At 46.0% G+C, this 22,839-nt stretch overlaps 1 protein-coding gene across 2 annotated transcripts in view; it reads left to right on the forward strand.

Moving 5' to 3' along the window:
* The first annotated feature begins 6,940 nt into the window (after positions 1-6,940).
* Positions 6,941-22,839, forward strand: part of bmper (BMP binding endothelial regulator) — a 51,547-nt gene continuing 35,648 nt past the window's right edge. Inside the window, exons 1-3 of one of the 2 annotated variants that reach the window (XM_039736752.1) lie at positions 6,941-7,664; positions 18,781-18,866; positions 21,714-21,813. In XM_039736752.1, coding sequence (XP_039592686.1) covers positions 7,580-7,664; positions 18,781-18,866; positions 21,714-21,813 — 271 coding nt within the window. In that variant the 5' untranslated portion in view covers positions 6,941-7,579. The remainder of the gene's footprint in view (positions 7,665-18,780; positions 18,867-21,713; positions 21,814-22,839) is intronic. The other variant, XM_039736753.1, reaches the window with a different exon arrangement.

Consider the following 22,839-nt stretch of genomic DNA (forward strand, 5'->3'; position numbering starts at 1 on the left):
AGGCTCAGATGATGATGAGTGCCTGAAAGTCTGAGGTCATGGTTCTCCTGCAGAAGAGAGCAGATTGCTTTCTCCAGGTGAGGGAGGGACAAAAGCCCATAGTGGAGGAGTTCAAGTATCTCAAAATCTTGTTTACGAGTGTGGTAAAAAGGGAACATGAGATTGATAAGTGGATTGGAGCAGCAACAGCTATTCTGCAGGTGCTGTACTGGGCCGTGTGGTAAAAGAATGAGATTGCAAGTATAAACAGCAAAAATGAGGTTTCTTCTCAAGGTGGCTGGGTTGATGTTCTGTAGTAGGATTAGAAACTCAGTGATTCAGGAGAGACTGAGCAGAGTCTTTGCTCCTCTGGATCAAGAAGAGCCAGTTAAAGTCATTTGGGCATTTTGGCATTTTAGAATGATGCCTCCTGGTGCAGCTCCCCCCTAGAGTTGCTCCAGGTGAGTCTCTCTGGGCACAGACTCTGCAGCAGACCCAGGACACACTGGTGGAATTATGTCTCTCAGCTGTCTTGGGAATGCCTGGGAATATCCCGGAAAGAGATAGAATCCGTAGCTGGGGATGGGGAAGTTTGGGCTGACCTGCTTAACCTACTGCCACCACAGCCCTCACCAGGAAAATCAGTTTCAGAAAGTCAGATGAGATGGGTACCTTTGGTGTCTGCCCTTTGACTGGTCTCAAGTGTGCATGATTTCATTTAGCTACCAGAGGGACAACTGCATTAGGCACTGTAACTCCTTGGTGGAGTTTAAAGGCCCTATCCTACCAGAGACTCAGGTGAACTCAGAGTTGGGGTGAGTACTCAGAAGTACTGTGAGAAATGGAGACAGGAAGGTAAAGTGGAGAAGAGCTGAGTGTTTGGGACATGTATTGTGTATGAGAAGGGTGTATGGGTAGACATGGGCCAGACAGCAATAGGGGGTGTATGGATTGGTTTCCAGTTTTCTCTCTGATACTGTGTTCTCCATATTGGCCATCCCTCCCTTCTATGATTTAATCAAGTGACCTGCTATTTTGGTTTCTTTTGGTAACATTTGTGGCTAGGGTGAACTCTCATGATGTTTATTTATTTATTTATGTAAGCATGTGTGTTGAGCACCTAGCAATGGATCCCTGGGACCCCAAAACTGGCCGAAGCAGACTCGTATCCCCATTTATGTGTGTCAGTTGTCTCATTCTCCACTTTTCCTGCTCACACATTCATATTTACGTATTTTTTAGTTTGCTTATTTCTTTTGTGCTGGCCTTTTTCATTCCCATTTATCCCTCTTCTTTATCATTTCCCTTTGGCTTCATAGTAGATGAACGTGTAAAGGCTGCAGGGCATTTGGGGGGGATACCACTGGTGGGTCATTGAAATGCGGCTCCTGGCCGTTTACACCGGCTGATGATGATGATGGCTGCAGCAGGGCGGGAAGCCACTTTTAAGATGCCTTTAGTGAGCGGTCAGAGCAGCAGGGAGCTGCAAACCAAACCCCCAGCATCCCACCAAACCTACCACTGCTCTGTGTGTAAAGATCTTATCTTTCAGCTTGTTAATCATTTACTGCTGCTGCTGGATTGCACCTTTGTGGCTGACATTGCTGCCTGGGGACAATGGCAGCAGTTCATAAGAAATACGCAGACTTTAAAATCAACAGCCCCTACAGGCCTGTGCCAACAGATTAGGCTTGCCCGCCCAGCCGCTGAGCCTCCTTTGGTGTGCTATGCCTCCCTGCACCCACCCCATCCCCTGACTGCCCATCATTTTCCATTTTTTATCACATGTTTGACTTTGCCAACAGAAGAAGATTCAAATCAGTAACAGGCTGGCCACCAGGGAGACTGGCTGATGTTTCCACTCAGCCCCAATAATCCTCTGTGGTCTGGTCTGGCCCAAGCAGCACCCGTTCTGGCCAGGGTCAGAGCCTGAGCACAGCTCTGTAGACTCAACTGTGACTGATCCCGGCTGCACGAAAGGCATCAGGAGTAAAATGATGAAGAGCCAGTGACTGCCACAACCCCCCCACTCCACCAACCCCCAAGGCCCCCTTCCTACCCCATGGCGTGGCCATACTGTTGGCATTTATGCCTGGATCATGCCATACACCCGCCGAGCCATGGCGACGCTCTCTCTGCTTCTGTTTTGGTGGGCTGCCGGCTCAGGCAGCTACGGTGCACAGCCTGTGTATTTATTCAGTCACAGCACATGTGCGGTGCAGTTGATTTAACCCCTTGGTAACCCTGGCAGGCCATGTGCGGGGTCATGTTTACCCACATGACTGGAAACACTGGAAATGTTACCCAGCAGGGGCACAGCGGCTGGAAAACGTTCGGAAATAACTTCCAGATCCCTGTCCACTGCTGGGCGGGCTGATTAGAGATGGCAGCTTTGGATTTATTAGAAGAGGTGTCTTAGAGTTCGACATTTAAAAATCAAATCTCAAAGTGCACTCTGATTGTTTTCTTTGTGGCAGTGCAGCCCTTTGAACCTGTTGAGAGAGCACCGGCCAGAGAGCAACTATTCTGGAGAAGCTGTGGCGCCGAGTCTCGGTATCCTGGTACCCCCCCGAGCTCCTACAGACAAAATAGGGCAACAAGAAAGCAATCTTTATAATATCCTGCATGGACTCAAGATGGTCACCTAAGCATGAGAGGAGCACAGTCAAAAGAGCAAAGCTGCACAATACCCTTCAAATGGGTTCAACAGTGCTGCAGTTGTGGGTTCATATGGGACAACCTCTGTGCAATAGAAGAGGGGAAAGGGAGTCGAGTACTAAGGACCTGAACAACTGGAATCCCAAATTTACCAGACAATAAAAAAAGATTTTTTCCAGAAAAAATTGTGTCTGCCACCTGGGGCACATATTTCTTTGAACATGAGTGCAGAACCTATTGAGGATGACCCCAAGGCACGCTCTGCTCACCGGCATATGAGACCTAGAAGACAACACTTGGAAAAAGGCTGCCAAACACAGCACCAACCAATTGGGTCCATCCATTTTTGTGATGTAAAACTCATGTCCTGACTCTGTGGTCATAAAAGATTCCTGGGTATCTTTCAGAAAACGCAGGCTGTACCCCAATGCCCTGGCTAATTTACCCACCATGGCTTGGTCATTCTGGCTCCCTAACTATCCCTATCCTTTATTGGCTAACTCTCTCTTTCACCCCCTCACCGCCTAACAGTTAATATGTGGTGAGTGTACTATCACATAAATGGCCGCCGTCGCATCATTCAGGTGGATAATCCACAGTGGTGGTGGTGGTGGTTCAGGTGGCTCCACTTTTTAAGTAAATTGCTTTGAGTAATTAGAAAAACACTTAAATGTAATTAATTCTTATTATCACATCTGCTTTCTCAGAGTCCAGTTCATGGTCACGGACAGCTGCATTGAAAACAACTCTGTACAGGACACCACTTCATCTCTGGGACTGTGCAGCCTTCAAAACAGATTGAAGCACTGCACTATCACGGCTCACCTATAAACCCAAAACACTGATCATCTCCCTCGGGAGTGTGGTCCGACATCTCCAGACAAAGAACACGCTCCTCTCTGTTGTGTGTCGAAGCAATGCCACTAAAGTTGGTAGATTACTGATTCATTGTCATCAGCCGTACCACCTACACTTCAGGACAGGTAATCCATCTGAAGCTAGGCATGATTGGGCCCAGAGAGTAGTTGAATGGGAGACCATCTACAAAAAGCTTGGATTGCTGCTGGAAGACGTGTTGGTGAGGCCAGTAGGGGGCGCTTTCTCTGTGGTCTGTGTGTGGATCCCCATGCCCCAGCTGCTGACATTCTCTGGCCATTAAAGACCCCTAGGCATCCTTTAAAAAAAGTAGGTACATCCTCGTGTCCTGGCTACATTGACCATCACATTCTCGTCCATTCTGGTCCCCTCGCAATCCATTACTGGCTCACCATCTCTCTCACCCCGTTCACCACTGAATAGCTTGTGTGTGGTGTGTGTACTAGTGCAAGAATGTCTACCTTCACATCATCCGGGTGGATGCCGGACATTGGTGGAGGTGGAAGAGGTACCCTCCTATCTATGTAAAGGGCGTAGAGTGTCTAGAAAAGCACCATATAAATGTGTCTGTCTAACTGTCTTATCACAAATAAAATCCTCAGTCAGCTTCACATAAAAGAACTTTAAAGATATTCAAGGAGATGAACAACAAGTAAAGGCGATGCTAACACAGGGACTTGCTGTAAGCGCTTGCCTCTGAGTGTCCACTGTCTCTCAGAAATGGTTATGAAGTGGTGGTGGAGGCCTTCTTAGGGTGACCCGAGAAAATCTTACTTTTACTCTGCTTAAGTTACCGGTCACGTGCAATGCAAAAGGCGACATTTGTGTATCTAATTTAATCACTAAGCACACACGTGTATATACACAGATTTAAGTACATGTGTACACATTTAGACACACATAGAGCCATAATTTGGCTGATACAGTGCTTGTGCAAAAATGTACACTCATTTAGAAACGCGGTCAGGCCTAACCTTACCTAAAAACGTGCACACAAGATAGAGGCACACACATTCATACACACATACGTGCACGTTTACAAAAACAGACTCAAAGAAGCACATATACATACACACGTGGGGTCTTATTAAGACATGCATGCGAATTTAAACACACATTTGCAGAAGTACTCTGGACAGGCAGACACACTCACATACTGTATACACACTAGTTCATTTACTCAGACATTTACACCTATTTTTATATTATCTATAGGCAGGGTGTATGGTGTAGTGGTTAATGCTTTGGACTTCAAACCCGCTGCTGACACTGTGTGACTCTGAGCATGTCGCTTCACCAGCATGTGCTCCAAATGGACAAACAAAACAAACGCGACCAGGTGTATCCAATGTTGTAAGTCGCCTTGGATAAAGGCATCAGCCAAACGTGTGCAAATGTTATACACATGTAATTGTTACGCAGGCACTCAGATTTACACACACAGCGTTACTCCGATTTGCACACGCTTGTGTGTTTCTCAAGAAGGGGAATTTGAGTTGAAGGTTTGCGTGCAAAGTCGTCGCCTTCCGCTTTGCTACTTAGATTGCCATCTAGTGGTCATTGGCTTCATTTAACAGTCCCAGAATGAATCGCGTCCATCCAACCATTCGCCGAACGCTCAAATTGTAAAGTCAGGAAGGCGGAGAGTCAGAGCTTCTCCCGGATCCAGTCGTCACACTGTACGCTCGCATACGTAAACTTTGAGCAGAGGCCCCTTGCTTCTGCTCGCTGCCCAGTAGATTGAATCAAATACACAGGAGCCGAGATGTGTGCTAGTCAGACGGGTCGCAATCTCAGTTTTCAAATGCAGGCCGATTGCGTTGAGTTTTAATCAAGTTTCCCTTCGGTCGGTCACCCTTTAAGGTCGGTCCAAACGGTCGACGCTTCGAGAAATTATTTAGGATATTCGAGTAACGAATAGAGAAAGCGCTTCCTGTAAACCTGAGCTTTGCCCTGAAGATAACGGGGACGTGCCAATTTTAAAGTGGGCCCGTACGAGGGTAGACGCGTGACACCCTTTTCAGGGCAGGTCTTTACCTTGGGTCCAGTGCTTCACCTGGACTGAGCCCACTTCGACCGCGTAGATTTGATTCGAGTCTGTCTTTTTTGTCAGATTCTCTGAAGGGAGATAGTGAAATTAGTGCGTCTTAGTTGTGTAAAAAGGATAACGGGAAGGCATGAAAGCATGTAGGCAGTAGGACAATAAAGTGATGTAAAATAAAAAAAATATATATAATAGAGTTGCAGAAGGATGGCATAATGTTCATTGTGCAAATCAGAACTGTGCAGAAATACACATTATGTTAAACAGTATTCATAAAACGGATAAACAGATGAACGGTGCAGAAGCTCAAATGATACGTTTCTGAGATTTCTGGTGACTTAACCTGACTGTTTGAAGTGGATCTGACGAAGAGATCCACTATAAAGCACATTTTATTATTTGGCGGCACTAATGCAGCTTCAGCAGACAAACAACACCACTATTCAAAATATGCCAGCTTCATTACCACCAGACAGGAGGACACACGCACCAGAAAACAAGCAAAAAAAAAAAAAAACTTCAAGGGAGTATCTTAATTAACATAAATTATAAGAGAAGCATTGCACGTGGTTTTTTAACATCAGAAAATTGTATTGTTGTAAATCAAGTTTATAGACGCAGTGGCGGGGATCGTTCTGGGATGTCAAATCCCTCCGACGCTTACAATAGCACACTGTAAAACAAGGTGACTCAACTGAGCACGGCATTCTGAAAACCACACAGTCCAATTCGGGGTCGTGGGTCAATCCCGATAAGTCAAAATAACCGCACAGGGCGCCACTCACGCACTTCCAACACGATGTCAGTTCGGAATATCCAATTGACCTAAAATTTGAATCTTTACGATGTGGCAGGAAACCGGAATACCGGGGGAACGTGTAAGCTGCATACAACTAGACAATGGTCGGGCGTGGGATTTAAACCTAGCTGGTTGTACCTGTGAGGCAGCAGCGCTAACCACTTACATGCATTTATCTGACCGACGCCTTTATCCAAGGCGACATAAAATCTGAGATACAATCGGTTACATTTCTGACTTTTTTTCCGAAGTGGAGCACAGGCAGGTGAAAGGACATGTTCGTTCTGGTCACTGTACCAGTAGTCCAAAGCCTTAACCACTGCACCATAGCCTTTAGTAGTTCCTATTTAACTCCCTTCGCAGCGAAACGCGATAATAAAGTACACTCTGTGCCGTAGATGCTGCTAGTCCTTTGGCAGTGAAACACCGCACGCATGACTATTAGGGACACCTCACAAATGGCTCGCGCCCGCAGCCCGTTCACCATCGCATGTGTCCTCTGGGTGTCCGCCGTTAGCCGCACGTGCCTGTTCTTACACACGGGCGGCTGCGCGCACGCGCGCGAGTTTCCCGTGCAAGTGCACCCAGTGTACAGCTATGCGGTCTATAAGGCACATCGCACGCGTGTCGTGATGTCACGGGGGGCTCGCCTCTCAGGAGGTAGGTTGTGTTTGTCCCCCCAGACTCATTGTCATGCTAAGTAACCCAAGAGTTTGCGCTGAGCCGCTTCAAGTGCGTTTTGTTTGCTCAGCCCAGTCGGCGCTGTAATGAGATACGACAGAAAGCAGGAGGTGGATCCCCCCTCGGAAAGTGCTTCGCCTCTGCCCACCGACCTCACATCCCCAGAAAGGTGAGGCTGGTCGGACGCCAAGTGGATTAAGCACTAAAGCGGCGATTTAAGCGTGAGGAGCAGGAGCTGAGCAGAAGGAGGTGCAGAGCGCTGGCCACGGCTGCCCCGTTCGGAACTAGCACTTGGCGGCTTTTGTAGGATCCTCGGGCTGATCACCTGGGAGAGGAGAGACGTCAGGATCTGCAGCATAAATTGGGATGTGAGGAGAGTCCAGGGGATCGCAGTCACTGACTGATGAAGGACGGCGCAGATATGCCGACATCACCGGCCTCTTTCAGCCTTCCACTTGGTCTCTTGCGAGGATGCTGACTGTGGTCCGTCTGCCGTGATCACGGCTGACAGCGGCGACAAGCGTGGAGAAGCCGCCCAGAGGATGACACGAGAGTGCCCGTGGAAAGGCGCCCTTCTCGCCGTCTGCGCTCTCGCCCTGCTGCGCCCTGTGGCGCCCTTCCTCACAGGTAAAGGGGGTTGTCGCCGACTGGGATGTGCAGTGTCATGACAGTACGGGCTCCTGCGCCCAATTCATCTGTTTACATGCCAACAAGTAGTTAGAAAGGAAAATGAGCTGACGCCGTAATTACAGGGTGCCGGCAGGTGCCGGGCTCGGCGCATAAATCAGCAGCACCTGGCGGCGCGCAAAGCGTCTCCCGGACACCTGAAGGAGAGCGAGGATTGAGTTTCCCAAAGAGTGCGCGCGGCGACGGCACGAGGGGCAGTGCACGGGGGGTGGAAGGTCTGTCACAACGATGCTTGCCGCACATCGTCTTGTCTTTTAACTCTTCTTCTCATATTTAGGAGGATTGGTCCATCTGGGCGATGCGAGATAGTTCGCCCCCCGTGCTTTTCTTTAGAGGAACCTACAAGGTTACACGGCAGACGAAAATGTCTCGCCTTAGCGAGTGGAGTAAAGTGATGTCAGGAAATCTCCGAGTAAAGAAAAACGAGCACAAAGGAGCCGCATGGAAACATGAACTGTGATATTAAAAATGAGCGTGAGATTGTGCAACGAGAATCATTTAACTGGGTACAGCCGCCAGAGGAAAACACTTTGGCCAAACAATGGCAATCACAAACGGTACGAGGAGCGCTATATACATAGCGCACTTACATTGGACAGACTAAGTGCGCTTCGCACATTTAACAACAATTACTCTAAAACACATTACAATCTATTTTGAGTCATTAACGAGCATTTCATGTAACTACTTTTATTATGGCCTCTGACGGAGGTAATGCAATAAAACGTGGGCTAAGCCACCGCATAATTACGGACTGACTGGGCGTTCAGACACCCTGTCCCCAACAGGAGTCTCCTGAGCGGCAACCGTCTCCCAGAGGTGCTCTCCAATGTAAAGGAGTCGGTCCGATACGAGCAGAATTTGTGTGTGCCAGTTTACACCTTCTGTGATAAAAAATAAAAGATCTACCAATAAGACTTAAAATAAAAAGTAATCTGCCACTAAACATCTACTAAAGTGTGGAACTTTCATTGAAGAAGAACCACTCTGTACAAACAAAACAACAGGCGCTATATGGGCAGATAGTGTGTCGGGGGAGTTAAGGCTTTGGGCTTCAAATCCAGAGGGCGTGGGTTCAAATCCCGCTACTGACACTGTGCGATGTCGAGCAAGTCATTTTTTCTGCCTGTAATCCAACTGGAAAAAGGAATGTAACCAACCAATTGCACGTTGCCTTGGATAAAGGGTTCAGCCAAGTAATAATAATATTAGGCTGCATTTTGGCCTGTGCATTGTCGAATTTGTTTTGGCAGGGCTGTGGAATTGCGAGTGGCTTTTTCCCGCGTCCGAAACTAAAGAATTCTTAATTAGGACAACCTAAAATGTATCACTTTAAAAAGTCGACATTTCTAATTTTTGTACATTTTAATGCATAACATTGAATTCGTAAAATAATCGTGAATATTATTTTTGGAGAATGCAGTGTGACATGTTAAATCACGTCTGTAAGTCTAATGAAGCCACGGTCGCTGTCATGGACAATCCAAGTTTGTCTGCGGATAGAACAATACACAATAGCTTCTGTCTGTCTCCATGTGCTTTTTGATAAACACGCCTGCCGGCAAAGTTGAACTGTACGTAGCGTCAGATCTGCGCTTTTATTCTTCCTTCCACATTTCCCCCCGCCGAGACGTCTTGTTTTGCAGTTTCTCGAGTTAATTCTTTGAGTCTCCTGGCCTCAGGTGATCCCTTAAACTTGACTTCACACCTGCGGCACGCTCTGTTGCTGCTTTTCGGTCACCTTTCATGGCTGAAGTCTCACCTCATCTGGGACTCGGATCTATTTGAGGTAATTAACTGAAATTCCAAAAACGAAATGTAAAACTTGTATTATAAAAAGGCTTCGCGCCGCCTGGAAATTATGCAGTTACACATTTGCGCTTCCTCTTTGCTGAACCTCTTAAGCGGTATGTTGTATTTAGCTGTTCGGTATTTCTAGTAATTTACCTTTTAGATGTATTTTGGCAATGGATTGATCCGTGGCGCATTGTGACCGCTACACGTTGAACTTTTTTTTTTAAATGAAGTGTGGTTGATTTGACATCTCAAGTGGTTAGACATGGATGAAAGGAGCTACAGAAGCTGAACGATCAGAAGTTTATGTGCAGGTGTAGCGACTCACGTTTTTTTTTTTTACCTGGAAAATTTCCGTCAATATGTAGGTTACTTGTTACCAAACTGGTACTGCTACTTTCATCGTAATCTATACGAAATTGACAAGACTTTAGTATGGACCCTGTTTATTTATTTATAGTACCGTGAATGTTGGTGGAGATTTTACGAGGCACTGGCCGGTCATGAGCCGTAGCATTTCAGAGACTGGACTTGTCTCCGCCTGTGACTTGCTGTGTGGCTCTGGCCAAGTCACCTCCCCTGCGTCACATTTGTAATTGTACAGCACGCTGATCGCGTTAACAAATGCACAATACTAACAATCCGACATCAGCGCACAAAATGTCCGTGTTGAATAACGCCTTGTCCTTCAGCGGGGCCTCCGTCGATCGTGCTTCACGTTAGCCCACTAAGTTCAAAGCAAACACGATTCTATCTATCAATCTATCTATCTATCTATCTATCTATCTATCTATCTATCTATCTATCTATCTATCTATCTATCTATCCCATGAACCCCAGACCGTGGTATTCGTACCGATTTGTGTCCAGTAGACCGAATTGCCGTGTGTCGTGCACTTTTTTTTTATTACTCACTCCCGCAGATTTCCAGAGTCCATTCTACACTGTAACCTGGGCCTGATCGGAGGTTAGTTCCCGATTGCCACTCTTTTTTTTACACACCCACACTCATCCCACTTTAGATTAGTGAATTCACCCAGTGTACCCCAAGTAAGGCCCCTTACACACGGGGAGAACATGCAAACACCGCACAAAAACTGTCCTTGTCTGAAAAGCAACCCAGGCCCCCTGGAGCTGCCAATGAGAGAGAGAGAGTGAGTCATTTTCGTGACTTCCTGTAAAGATTTGTAGGAAAACAAATCAATGAAAGGGTCACGAACTGCAGCGTGCCGGGAGCACCACATACACTCGACTGGACAGCGAGGCCAAACCGAACGAGCTTTAACAATCACACGAAGCGTTGGCATCAGACACTCGGATTTGACTAACGAGGATGTTCGTTTTTACTTTTAAGGCGAGTCCACCCACTGGACAGGGCTGAGATTGGACGGCTTGAAAGATGAACAGGGACACCGTAACCCATCATCATCTCGATGCTTTCTTTCCGTTTATTTTATTTTCATTTGTCACTCTTGCCCTCGGCTGTCCTCATAAGACCACACAGAGAATGATGGGACATCTGATATGGACAAAAAAGGACATTGCTGCCTTTAAGTTTTCCAGCCCTGAACGGAGTCAATATGGAGAGTCACAATGTAGTGGCTGTGCAGATGTGGGGGTTCTGGTCGCTTCCAGTGTGTAGAGATGTGTGCATCAGCAGTGTGACCCACCTGCATTCATTTGTTTGCTAGCATTATATAAGTGGTTAGCATAGTGCTAGTGTTGGTACTGCCATCTCTTTGCTTCAATGAGTTCAGTTTTGAGCCAGGTTACTGTTTTTGTCTACTATAGACATACTGCTCTGTCCTTATGGGTTTCTTGACCTGTCTTGTTTCAAAGCAAAAAACAAGCCGTTCAGTTAACATAAATTTGGACATTATGAGACAGACTGGCATCCCAAGCAGTGTTTGTTCCCATTGGCCTCAGATCCCTACAGCCCTGAAACTGAAGAGAGTTTTAAAAGCTCTGAAATTTGGCAGTTTCAGTCATTTGATAAATGATCAGTGCGTTGTAATTCACTGCTACCGTAGCCAAACTGCAGACCTGCAATTATCAAAGCCATCGAGGCGAGGGATTGGAAACACAGAAGGGACTGTAAACAGCGAAGTTAAAGGAGAGCAGCAAGTGAGGAGAGCTGAATCACTGCATGTCTCAGGGTCTGAGCGGGATGCAGAAAAACAAAAGACTTCAAGTGGCACAGACCTGAGGGTGAGAGGGGCATGAGTATCAAAGTGCCGGCAGGTGGCCAAGAGGCACCCTATTAAACTTTAAGGAAATCCTAGTGATGTTTTGAGGGCAGAATCATTCTAGAAGGTTCCATGCACAGCCATATCCCCTTTGGCACAGTTCTCTCTAATACTAGTATAGCCTGACCACTTGGTATTGTAAAATTTCTTCACTAGGAATAACCACTTGTGCATTTTTTTTTTTTGCTGGAAACAATGCAGAACTAGACTAGGCCTGGATCCCGATTTGTTTGCATTTCATTTTGACACCTGCTCTGCATGTAAAGCCCCTGTCGGCCATGCCGATGTCAAGTCTGTAACCAAAAGTCCACTTGTCTGCAGTTTTTTTCTACAAATGTGCTTTAATTATTCAGATTTCTTTTGTTTTGTGCAATACTCCACTTTTATTAAAAACATGAAGTGTAAAACAGTCTAAAAAAACCAAAACAAGAAAACACTAATGTTTTCTGCTCAGCAGGCAGTGTGGTTTAAAAGAAAAGAAGCTGAACTGTCAGGCCTAGGGTGGCATCCTGTTCAGTGCCAGCTCAGGCAGGCGCCCTGTGTAGCCCCATGTGTGGCCCTAAGTAAGCTGCTTAACCTGCGTCTGCTCCAGCTGTAAATAAACACCAATGAACACAGTTGTAATGTGCAGAGGTAGAAACCGTCTTTAGAAAATAAAAGTGATGTTCAGTATGTGGCACTCATGAGTGGTCCCGAAAGGAAAAGACCACCAAAGGACACTAAAAACAGCAATGATTTTTATCAAAGGTAAAGTATAGCAGAGCAGGGTGAACAAAGAACAAGTTAAGAGTAAGTCAGGCAGTAGAAGCCTGCTGGTCACTGGGCCTGCCAAGAACCCCTTGGATTGTTGTCTACTCTGATGGGTGTCTGATCCACAAACCACAACACTGCCCCAATACTCTGGATTCACGCCCGGTTTCACTCCTCCTCCTCCTCCTCCACCAGCCCTTGGCCACTATCTCCTCTCACTTGTTGAGCCCTTGCCAAGTGTCTGGTGGGCAGGAGGGATTTTGCATGAATTCGCCCCCCCATAGGGCCGACATTTACGGTGCTCCAGCATTCTGCACCACAGATATAAACCGAGGGGTCCATGCATATTGTATGGGGTAGCTATAGTGCCCTTTGTCAGCTTGGTGTGCAGTAGACCCCCGCGAAGTCGCGGTTCAGGGTTCGCAGACTCAGTTGTTCACGGATGTTTCCTTAGAACCTAACTATTAATTGTTAGCGGAAAGTGCAAATATTCTCTGCAATTTATGACTTTTTTCGTGGCATTACTGTGATGTAGAGAGAACAAGAAGCAGCCACTGTGGGAAACGCGGTTTGGGATGGTGAAAGTAGCCAATCCGAGAGCATTATTCATTTCTCCTTGCTGCTGATTGAGTGCTGCCCTGTGACGCAACTCCACCCGAGTGTCCTAGTGTTTCCCTTTTTGTTATTGTATTAATTTTGTTATTCCTAAACGCACACGATGTTGCCGAAATGCCCTGCACCGTCTAAGGCTTCTGGTACTGAACCTAATCGCCAGAAGAAGTTTAAAACTCTCCAGGAGAAGGTTGAACTACTGGATTTGCTCCAGGAACTAAAAAGTTATGCTGCAGTAGCACACCATTATGGCATTAATGAAAGCACCGTACGCTACATAAAGAAGAACAAAGCAGCGATCAAGACTACCGTATCTGTAAGTTTCTGTGATAGTGCCAAAAAGGTAACGACCGTACGGAATAAAAAATATCAGGATGGAATCTGCCTTGGCACTGTGGATCACCGACTGTAGGAAGAAGAACATCCCCTTGGACAGTAACATCATCCGTGAGAAAGCACGGAAATAGTACCAACAGTTCTCTACAGGAGACAATGTAGCAACTTCCCATCACAATGTTCCTGAAACCTATAAAGAAAAGCCAAGACGAAACCACACCAGAAGAAGACCCTTACAAAGATACGACTCCTCCTGAAGCGCCTGAAGAAGAGGTGCCACCCAAGGAGTTTTAAATCCTCTGCATCGTACTGCACAGCGACGTCATCATCATCAATATCATTCATCATTGGTGAGTACCCATAGATTTTACTGTATTTTAATTAAATGAAATTATTATGTATTTACTCTACTTATAACAACGAAAACGACAGCGCATACCAAAGAAAACGCGCTTGCATGAATTACAGTACATAGAACGGTAACATCGGTATTTTACATTCTAGCAACGTGGGAGACATAACACTACAGTACTATACAGTATACAGGTTTACCTTTATGTTCTGTTTTTAGGTAATGTTTGGGGGCATACTGTATTTAGGGTTTAAACTATAAAAATAGACATTTAAAAGGCATTTTTTTAACCACATCCAAAAGTCGCGGTTTTTCACAATTCGCGGGTACTATAGGAACGTAACCCCCGTGAATTTTGCGGGTGTACTGTACTTCCAACATGCGAATTGGAGTTCCTCATTATTTTAGTTTAACTAGTTCAGGGTCCTGACTGACTGTGCTTCTATCTGGTAATACGGGGTGTTGGCCATAAGTGGTGGCATTATTTGGGTAACTCAGACAGTAAATGTAAATATCAAGACTGTTATGTTTAATGTGATCAGTGTATAAGTAAGTGATACATTCTTTGAATTTATTACTGTTTAGGGGAAGAAACCAGAGAATAAGCTGTCAGCTTTGTTTTGGTTCCTGTTGCTAACCTCCTTGGTGTTAATCCCGAGACTTGAGCTTGAAATTCTGTTATTACGGTCAAGGCCGAGACAGACTAGGGGTAACATTTAATGATCAGCGTAAAACCTGAATAACCCTTGGGACTGTATTCTGTTGCCATCTAGTGGATGAAACAACACTATGCTGCAAAATATTATGAATATTTTTATGCCTCTCGCCACTCTGAGGTAACTCATTAATATGAATGAGTGGGGCACAGCCTTCAACCAAACCACCTTGGAGTGTAAATGAGAAGCTGTAAAGTAAGTTTTAGAAAAAAATTAAACCAAACCATTAGTTGAATCAAGCAATAGTGTTGACAGGGTGAATTGGCACCCAAACCACCCTGGTATGCCTGCTGAATTTGGTTTTGTGAAGCTTCACCAAAGTGCAAGAAGATTTGTGTCAGAAAAGGTGTAATGATTGTGATGAAGTAGGAGGACAAGAAAGTTTTTAGCCCCCTAAATGATGTTCACAATAAATGAAAATCTGGAAGTCACTAAGCCTTGAAGTGCGGTAGCCTGCCATAACATAAGCGGCACGTCAATCATGCAAAATCAGGCACTGCCATTCTGCTCTCTCATGTGCAAGCAACAGAAAAAAATACAGTAATCCCTCGTTTATCGCAGGAGATAGGTTCCAAGGCCGGCCGCAATAACTGAATTTCTGCGAAGTAGGGACACCATATTTATTTAATTATTTAACGTGTATTTGGACTTTTTAAACCCTCCCTGTACTGTTTACAACCCACCCTTTACTCTATTAATAACAGGGACCTACCTAACATTTCCTGGGGCACCTCTTCCACGGTTTCCGAAGGTGTATCTGTAGTAGTAGTAGTAGTAGGAACTGGCTCTTTTTGGCGAGGCTGCAAAACCATTGTGATCGGCAGTTGCTGTCGCTGCTTCTTTTTTCGGTCGAAGAGCAGCTTGTAGGCGATCATGACGTCGTCGACCTTGTTGCAAAATTGGACCGATCGAACGGCGTTTAGGCTCAGTACTAGCCTTGGAAGAAGGAGCACGTTTGGAAGCCATTGCAGGGGGTGAAAATTGAAGCGAAGTTCAACACAAAGAAATCACAAAAAAAAAGAAAAACCACACACAGTACAGTATAAAGTAAACCGCTCGGCGAGAAAGCTTGAAGCGAAATGGCAGCGACAGAGAGACAAGGGGAGGTGCTGTGGGATCTGGGCATCAGTCAAAGCACCAATCACGGGCCCGATTAGAAAGCGGGAAGCTGTGATTTGTCTTCTCCCTCCCATATACCAATCACAGCCCGTGTTACAACGCACTTAGTCACCAAACTTGTTTTGTTGTTTTTAGACTAGGAAATACTAACTACTACTATATTTTTAAAACCCGCGAAGTCGTGAATCCGCGAAAAGTGAACCGCGAAGTAGCGAGGGATTACTGTATAAGAAAAGCGCGCACTTCTGTTATTCTGATCGCAATGTGGGGCTGTGCATTGGTGACTTTTTGAAAATATACTGCATGAAGGACATGAGCTACTGTACTGTAAATGTGCAGTAGTACAGCAGTAAACACTAGGCGTGCCTTTCCTACTGTAATTATGGTGATGTTTTGGTATTCACATGTTTCTGTTACATATTTAACATTTCTTCTTGTTGAAAACAAATTTGCTTTTTGCTCATTTTTCTGGGGTAAAGAGGTTAATTCAACAGAGGCACAGGATAGGGAACTGTGCAGGAGACAGAAGGCACTCTCTTTGATTTGGGTCATCCATATGTGGCAGGGTGCCGTTTTCCAGATTCGGACTCTGCCATCGTACATGAGTGAGTCGCTTTACCTGCCTGGTCGCACACTGTGAGAACTGCACATGCACATGGCTTTAACAAGAATGTACCCCAAAGTGCTTTACAAGATGTGAAAGAGAAAGTTACAAATAAAAATAAAAAAATAATGATGAATAAATCTAGATACTGTGAAAGATCAGTCCAGACGTGGACAGAGACGCAGAACTCACAAGTCCAAGGCACACGTTTATTCTTTGTTAAAGCTTTGCCGCACCACACAATCGAAGCTCAGTCCTTTTACTGTCTCTTTCTCTCTGTTCCTCTCTTCTCCTGCCACCTTCATTCCTCCACTCGCAAGCTCCGTCCACCAGCGCCCAACTCCAGCTCCTCGAAAGGCCCCTTTTATATTGCTGATCTGGTGAGGCAGAAGTGCTGCAGTTCAGGGTTCTAGGATTGTCCAGGCGCCCCCTGGCAGTGGTGGCCTTAACGCCAATCAGCCCAGCTGCCCTCTTGCGTCCCCGGGGAGGTAATGTCTTTGTCCCAGTCCTTCCACTCTCTAGGCAAGGGTCTCAGCCATCTATATATATATATATATATATAATATATAATTGGCAGATTAGTAGCGTCCTTATATACGATATCATATTGTAAGTCTCTAAAGACGAGCCAGGTGATAAAGTCAGATGGACAGGAGGACAGAAAAAAAAAAAAACCCAACAAAATCTGCAAGGGTCCCAAGCCCCCCACCAAAGAGGGCCGAAAGGCACTATGAAAAGCTTGACGTGGCCCATATGAGCAGTTTAGAACCACAATTTAGCATGATAACAATATTCAGTGTTTTCATCGTAGTTGGTTCGGAGAAAGGTAAAGTGGTGGTGAAGTGGATGGTGCTGCTACCTCCCAGCTCCAGAGTCCTGGGTTCAAGCCCCATCTGTATGGAATCTGCATGGGATTATTCCCTAAGTAACGTGTTTTCCCTCACAGCTTCCAAAGACATGCACATGAATTTAGTTACTGCCCTACAATGAACTGACATCCATCCATCTGAATTTGGTTCCTGCCTTGCACCCACTACTGCTGGCATATGCGCCGGTCTTCATGAACCTGACCTGGCCTGTGCAGGCTTTGTGATGTACAGATGAATAACTCGGAGAGGAAGGACAACATGTCTTTTACACTGTCTTGCACATTTCATCTGACTTGTCCTATGATTATCTTTTATTCTTTAAATCTGACTCTTCATTTATTAATTATGGTGCCTCTGGTGCTGCTCTGTAAGCACAGTGCTGCCAGTGTGTGCTTCATCTGTCTTCATTTACTGTGTTTACCCATCCTCTCATGCTTTGAGCCCCTTTTCCAAACTGCAGAGAAAAACTTGGTGGTTGGTGGCAGAATTGCTACTCCAGCCACCATAAAAAGCCTCACACTGTTCCTCTCCATCTGAACTAGTGTGGTGCTGAGGTGTCACCCGTTGCATGGCTAAACTCGGGTCCTAATCTGGATCCTGAGTGGGTGCGGAAATGCCCTGTATCAGCGTCTGCTCCTAACCTTTCTCTCTCTCTCTATCTCTCTGCTCAAGAGCCAATCCCAAGCCTTGGTCAGGGACACCAGTCCATTCCAGGGAAGGCACCAGTGCTCACTCACTCATACTGTGTCAGTTTAGAAATAACCTAAAGGATGTAGGAAGAAAACCAGCAAGACCATGCAGCTTCCATGTGGACCACCACCAGGCCAAGAACTGAACCTGGGTCACCTGAGTCGTGAGAGAGCATCACACAACGCCGAGCTAAATCATTTTAACCTTTAACCCTATGTAGGCATTTCTGTTATGCAACTTGTGTTTAGAAGTGAAATTATTCAGATGGAAAGCAGAAAGAAGGGTGAGGCCTTTAAAGCCAGCGACTGTCCACAGTGGCCATTTAGGCTTTTGAGCACCATGCGCAATGCACAAAGTGCTGGCAGAAGAAATATGAACAAAACACAAGACCACCCAAATCCAAAGTAAATGACACGGAAAGAGTAAGAGCCTGAGAGTTGTGCTGGCTTCATATCCAAATAAGACACAGAGCAGTGGTGGACAGTCAAGCAGCATCATTTATAAAAGGGTTACACGCTCCTCCAAAATCAGATGTAAATGTGAGCAGCTCCTAGGGTGCGTGGTGACACGGAGATACCTTCCAGCCTGGGGGTGAGCACCTGCGTGTGGCTTGGCAGCTGCGTCCCCATGGGGGCTTTTTAATCTGGTCACCTGGGAGTGGTGTGCTCAAATCCTACTCCCTGAAGCGGCTCTCTTACATGGCAGAGATAAGGGTAACGTAGGGAAGGCAGACAGGCTGTGGCATGGCTGACTGGATATCGCTGGGGGGATTTTGACGGACCCCATTCTTATAAAGGAGACCCAGTAGAAATGATGTTAAAATCACACCCTTCTTTGCAAAGTGGAAGCCTAATGGAGGGACTGAGGCAAGTCGTACACCAGAGCCCTGAAGCTGACAGCCTACAGCAACAGAGCAGCAGCTGAGTGGAGGCGTGCGCCCAATCTGTTTCTTTTGCTGTTTCTTGCAGGATCGGTGGCCAGCTGTGAAAATGAAGGCCAAGTCTTACAGATTCCAACAATCACCGACAATCCATGCATCAGCTGCATCTGCCAGGTGAGATATGCTGGGACTAACTTTCTTTCTCCAATTTGTATGAATATGTCTGGAGGGTACATTCGAGTGAAAAGCTCACTGTGGGACCCCTGGGCCCTGGCTCACCCCGAGGGGGAGAGGAGTCGGCAGTACGGCTACTTCAGCACCACTGTCACAGCTTCACGTCTCCAAGACACGGCTGTTGGGCGCAATGCTCTGCTGAGAAACACATGTCATGTTGCTCAGGGGCTACCCTGGGTAAAGGCCACTGCTGTTTTTATTGCTAGACAAAACTTGAGTGGCAGAGGAAGTGCAGGCAATAACTCGGGGACATCTGACGCCACAAATGCAGGCTTCCTTCAGAAGAAATCGCCTGCTTTTGTTTTCTTTGTCTTGTCCAAATCGTATCCCCGCCCCCCACATACACATCACTTCTCAGTTTATAACATTTTACTGCCACGTCTCTCTATCCATGTACTCCCAACACATTGTTTACTCTTTATCTCGTTTTTCATGTTGGCTTTCAGACAGGAATTTGCCTCCACTTAAGACATTTAGAGAAGGCCTGGCCAGTTTAAGGTCCCTTTACCAGACGCCTTTCACGTGATCTTCCCCACCATCCGCTGCAGACTTCTCATGTACATGAAATGAATTCTATATCTGTCACCAATCCAAAAGACATCAGTTTTTTTCTGGAAAATGATTTAGTGAGCATAAGATGGACAGAGAGAACACAGGGATATTTTTTGTAAAAGCTATGGTGCTTAACCCACGGCCACCTCCTCCTGGCCCTACTCAGCCACGATCACTTGAAGACACCTCTCACGTCTCTGTTAGCACTTAGCACAGCACTTCACTGAGATCGTATCTGTCCTCCAGCTGACAAAGGTGACAATGAGACTGTAGCCTCAGGGCCACTTTCATCTAATGCTCTAGTAAGAAGTGGGATCAGATTAGCACACTAGACGGCTGGCCGTTGAGTCGAGAGCGACTGGGGCGGAGCGGGTGACACGCCAGACTGGTGATTGTGTGTGTCCGGCAGCGGAGCAATGCAATGTCAAAAGCAGACAGTCACCATTTCAACCTGATGCTTTTAGAGGGATGCCAGCATTTGTTTGTGTCTTAAAACAGATGAATCTCATGAAGAGTAACTGCCCACCGACTACTAATAGTAACAAACACAGAGAGACACTTAGGGAGTCGGGCGATGAGCTCTGTTGGAGGCTGCAGACAATCACCAGTTCACCCTGGCCGTCTTACCGAACCACATCCACGTGGCCAGCCATTTTAAATTTAAAGTCTTGATTAGGCTAAGCCACCTTAATTCAGGGTGTTCATAAGAAATGTAATTATACTTCATGAGGTACAAGAACAGTTGCATCAACTATTTTTAAAATCCTGAAATGTGTGCTTAAATTTACAGTCTAAATACTTTCAATTGTAATATCAATGTATTACTTTTTACCCCCTGACAGAGGTCCCCAAACGATCAGATTCCTAGTAAAGGATGAAAAATCCAAAATGTCGTCAGTCAGTCAGTCAGTCATTGTCCAACCCGCTACATCCTAACACAGGGTCACGGAGGTCTGCTGGAGCCAATCCCAGCCAGCGCAGGGCACACACATACTAAGGACATCTTAGGATCGCCAACGCAGCGGTGGGACGAAACCAGAGCACCCAGAAGAAACCCACGCAGACACGGGGAGAACATGGAAACTTCACGCAGGGAGGACCCGGGAAGCGAACCAGGGTCTCCTTACTGCGAGGCAGCAGCGCTACCCACTGTGCCTCCCTTATTTGTAATCGCTGAGCTTGAAATAATCTAAAACAATTCCCCATGTGCTTATGTTTGAAATTTGTCATTTTTAACCTTCTGGGAGTAGCTCTTAGAGGGCTAGGACCGCCAGTAAAGAATCAAATATAAAACACATACAGTATTTGTGATCAGCATCCTCGAAATTACATAAAGTGGCGCTCCACATGTCTGTATTACTGATGTGTTGTGAAAAGGAGCAACTTTGACTCTTTGTAGCCCATTAGGGGTTGAACCGCTGGGGTCAGACGATGTGTCCTGCACAGCTTTAATTCCTTCTGATCAGACACCTATCGGTTTACCCTTTAACATAAAGATTTAATTGCCTGAACAAAACTGGGTCCAAAAATGTCCTGCAAATGAGGGTATTTTGGGTCTAGAGGGCCAAAAACTAGGGGGACATCTTACATACTGTGACTAGACATCAAAAGAGTCTCAAAGGTGTATTACTTGTGGGGATTTTCTCATACCAGTAGTCAGGAGGTGCCAGTAAATAAAAGACTAAATTGACTTCAGAGTGTTTATAATTAATTCTTATTAACACAATTCATTCAAATGTAATTAGGATATAATATTCTCAAAACTGCTTGAAGCAATCCAGGGTCATGGGGGCCTAACCAACCAGCACAGGATACATGGCAGGAAACGGGCAGCACAGGGTGCCTGTCCACCAAATGACTGCCAATTGAACTAACATGTCTGTTGGTCCCGGGAGGAGATCCAAAGAAAAACATGCAGACTCGTGTAAACACAGACGACGGGATTCTGAGGCAGCCGCACTTAGCCACTGGGCTACCAAAGAATCTAAGCAGAACTAGTTAAGGAAGGCATTCAAAGTTCAAAGAGACATTAATGTGCAGCACTCCACACGTCCTCTGAGATCAGTAGCTGCGCCCTCACATCTGTGGAGCTGCCTCTGGTGGCCTCTCCTGGCACTGCACCAAAACTGCAATTGTAATCCTTTGAGAAGTCACTGGAGTGCAATAATAGCGGCACATCTTCTAGTTTCCAGCATGGCAGACATTTTAATTCTTATGTATTACTTTTCATTGCAGAACAAAGAGGTGACCTGCAAGCGTGAGAAATGTCCACTCATCCCTAAAGACTGTGCTCTGGTGGTTAAACAGAGGGGTGCGTGCTGTCAAAAGTGCAAAGGTAAGAGTCACTGAAACAGGACATGAGGCAAAGGAAAAGGCAAGCGTTCTCAGTGAGCGCATACTGCATCTTTGGGCTAGTCAAAGAGGGATGGGCAGTCAGGATATGGCTTTCAGATGAGGCCTTTCAGTTAAATTAGGTCATTTTGTTGTGAAGGACGGTGTGGCAAGTGCCACTGCTTGAACCCTCTAACATTGCCGGTTTAAAGGGCCTTCGCTACCTCTACTCGTATTCTTTTATGGCTCTGCAAATCTTGCTGACTGTTCTAGTAAATCAGTTTGGCATAATGACCACACAAAATGAGTTGCATAAAATAAAGAGAACCTCTTTAATGACCGTGCTGCATGGTGGCATCGTGGTTAGCACTTTTTCCTGATATGGGTTTTTCTTCTGGTCAGTCGCTGTCTGAGTAGAATTTGCAGAATTGCCAAATGTCCATGTGGGTCATGTGGTTAGTCTAGTTTCCTCCTGCGTCCCAAGAATGAGCAGTTGAGATTAAATGGTGTTAGTGAGTAAGAATGCGCCCTTGGGTGCCTAGTGCCTTATCCAGCCATGTGCCTGATGGGATGGCCTATAATGGGCGATGTGGTGGCTCTGAGGCTAGGGATTTGTGCTGGCAATCGGAAGGTTGCTGGTTTGAATCCCATAAATGCCAAAAGTGACTCTACTCCATTGGGCCCTTGAGCAAGGCCCTTAACATGCAATTTCTCCGTCCTGGGTATGACGTTGATCTGCATCCAGACCCTCCAACCTGTTAAGAAAAACCTGGGGGTTGGTGGCAGAATTGGCACCCCAGCCACCATAAAAAACCTCACACTGGTGTAGTCACCCATTGCATGGCTGCACTCAGGTCCTAATCTGGGATCCTGCGTTGGTTTGTCGTGTGGTGGATGCAGCAATGCTCTCTATCAGTGTGTACTCCTATAATGGAAACAGCCGGACTAAAAATGTGTATTGGTGAAAGACTGATGACTGACTTTGAAGGGTTGGGGATTTCAATTCCTTATTTATCTGACATTATTACAA

This window comes from Polypterus senegalus, chromosome 15 (genome assembly GCF_016835505.1).
Source record: "Polypterus senegalus isolate Bchr_013 chromosome 15, ASM1683550v1, whole genome shotgun sequence".
Lineage (NCBI taxonomy): Eukaryota > Metazoa > Chordata > Cladistia > Polypteriformes > Polypteridae > Polypterus > Polypterus senegalus.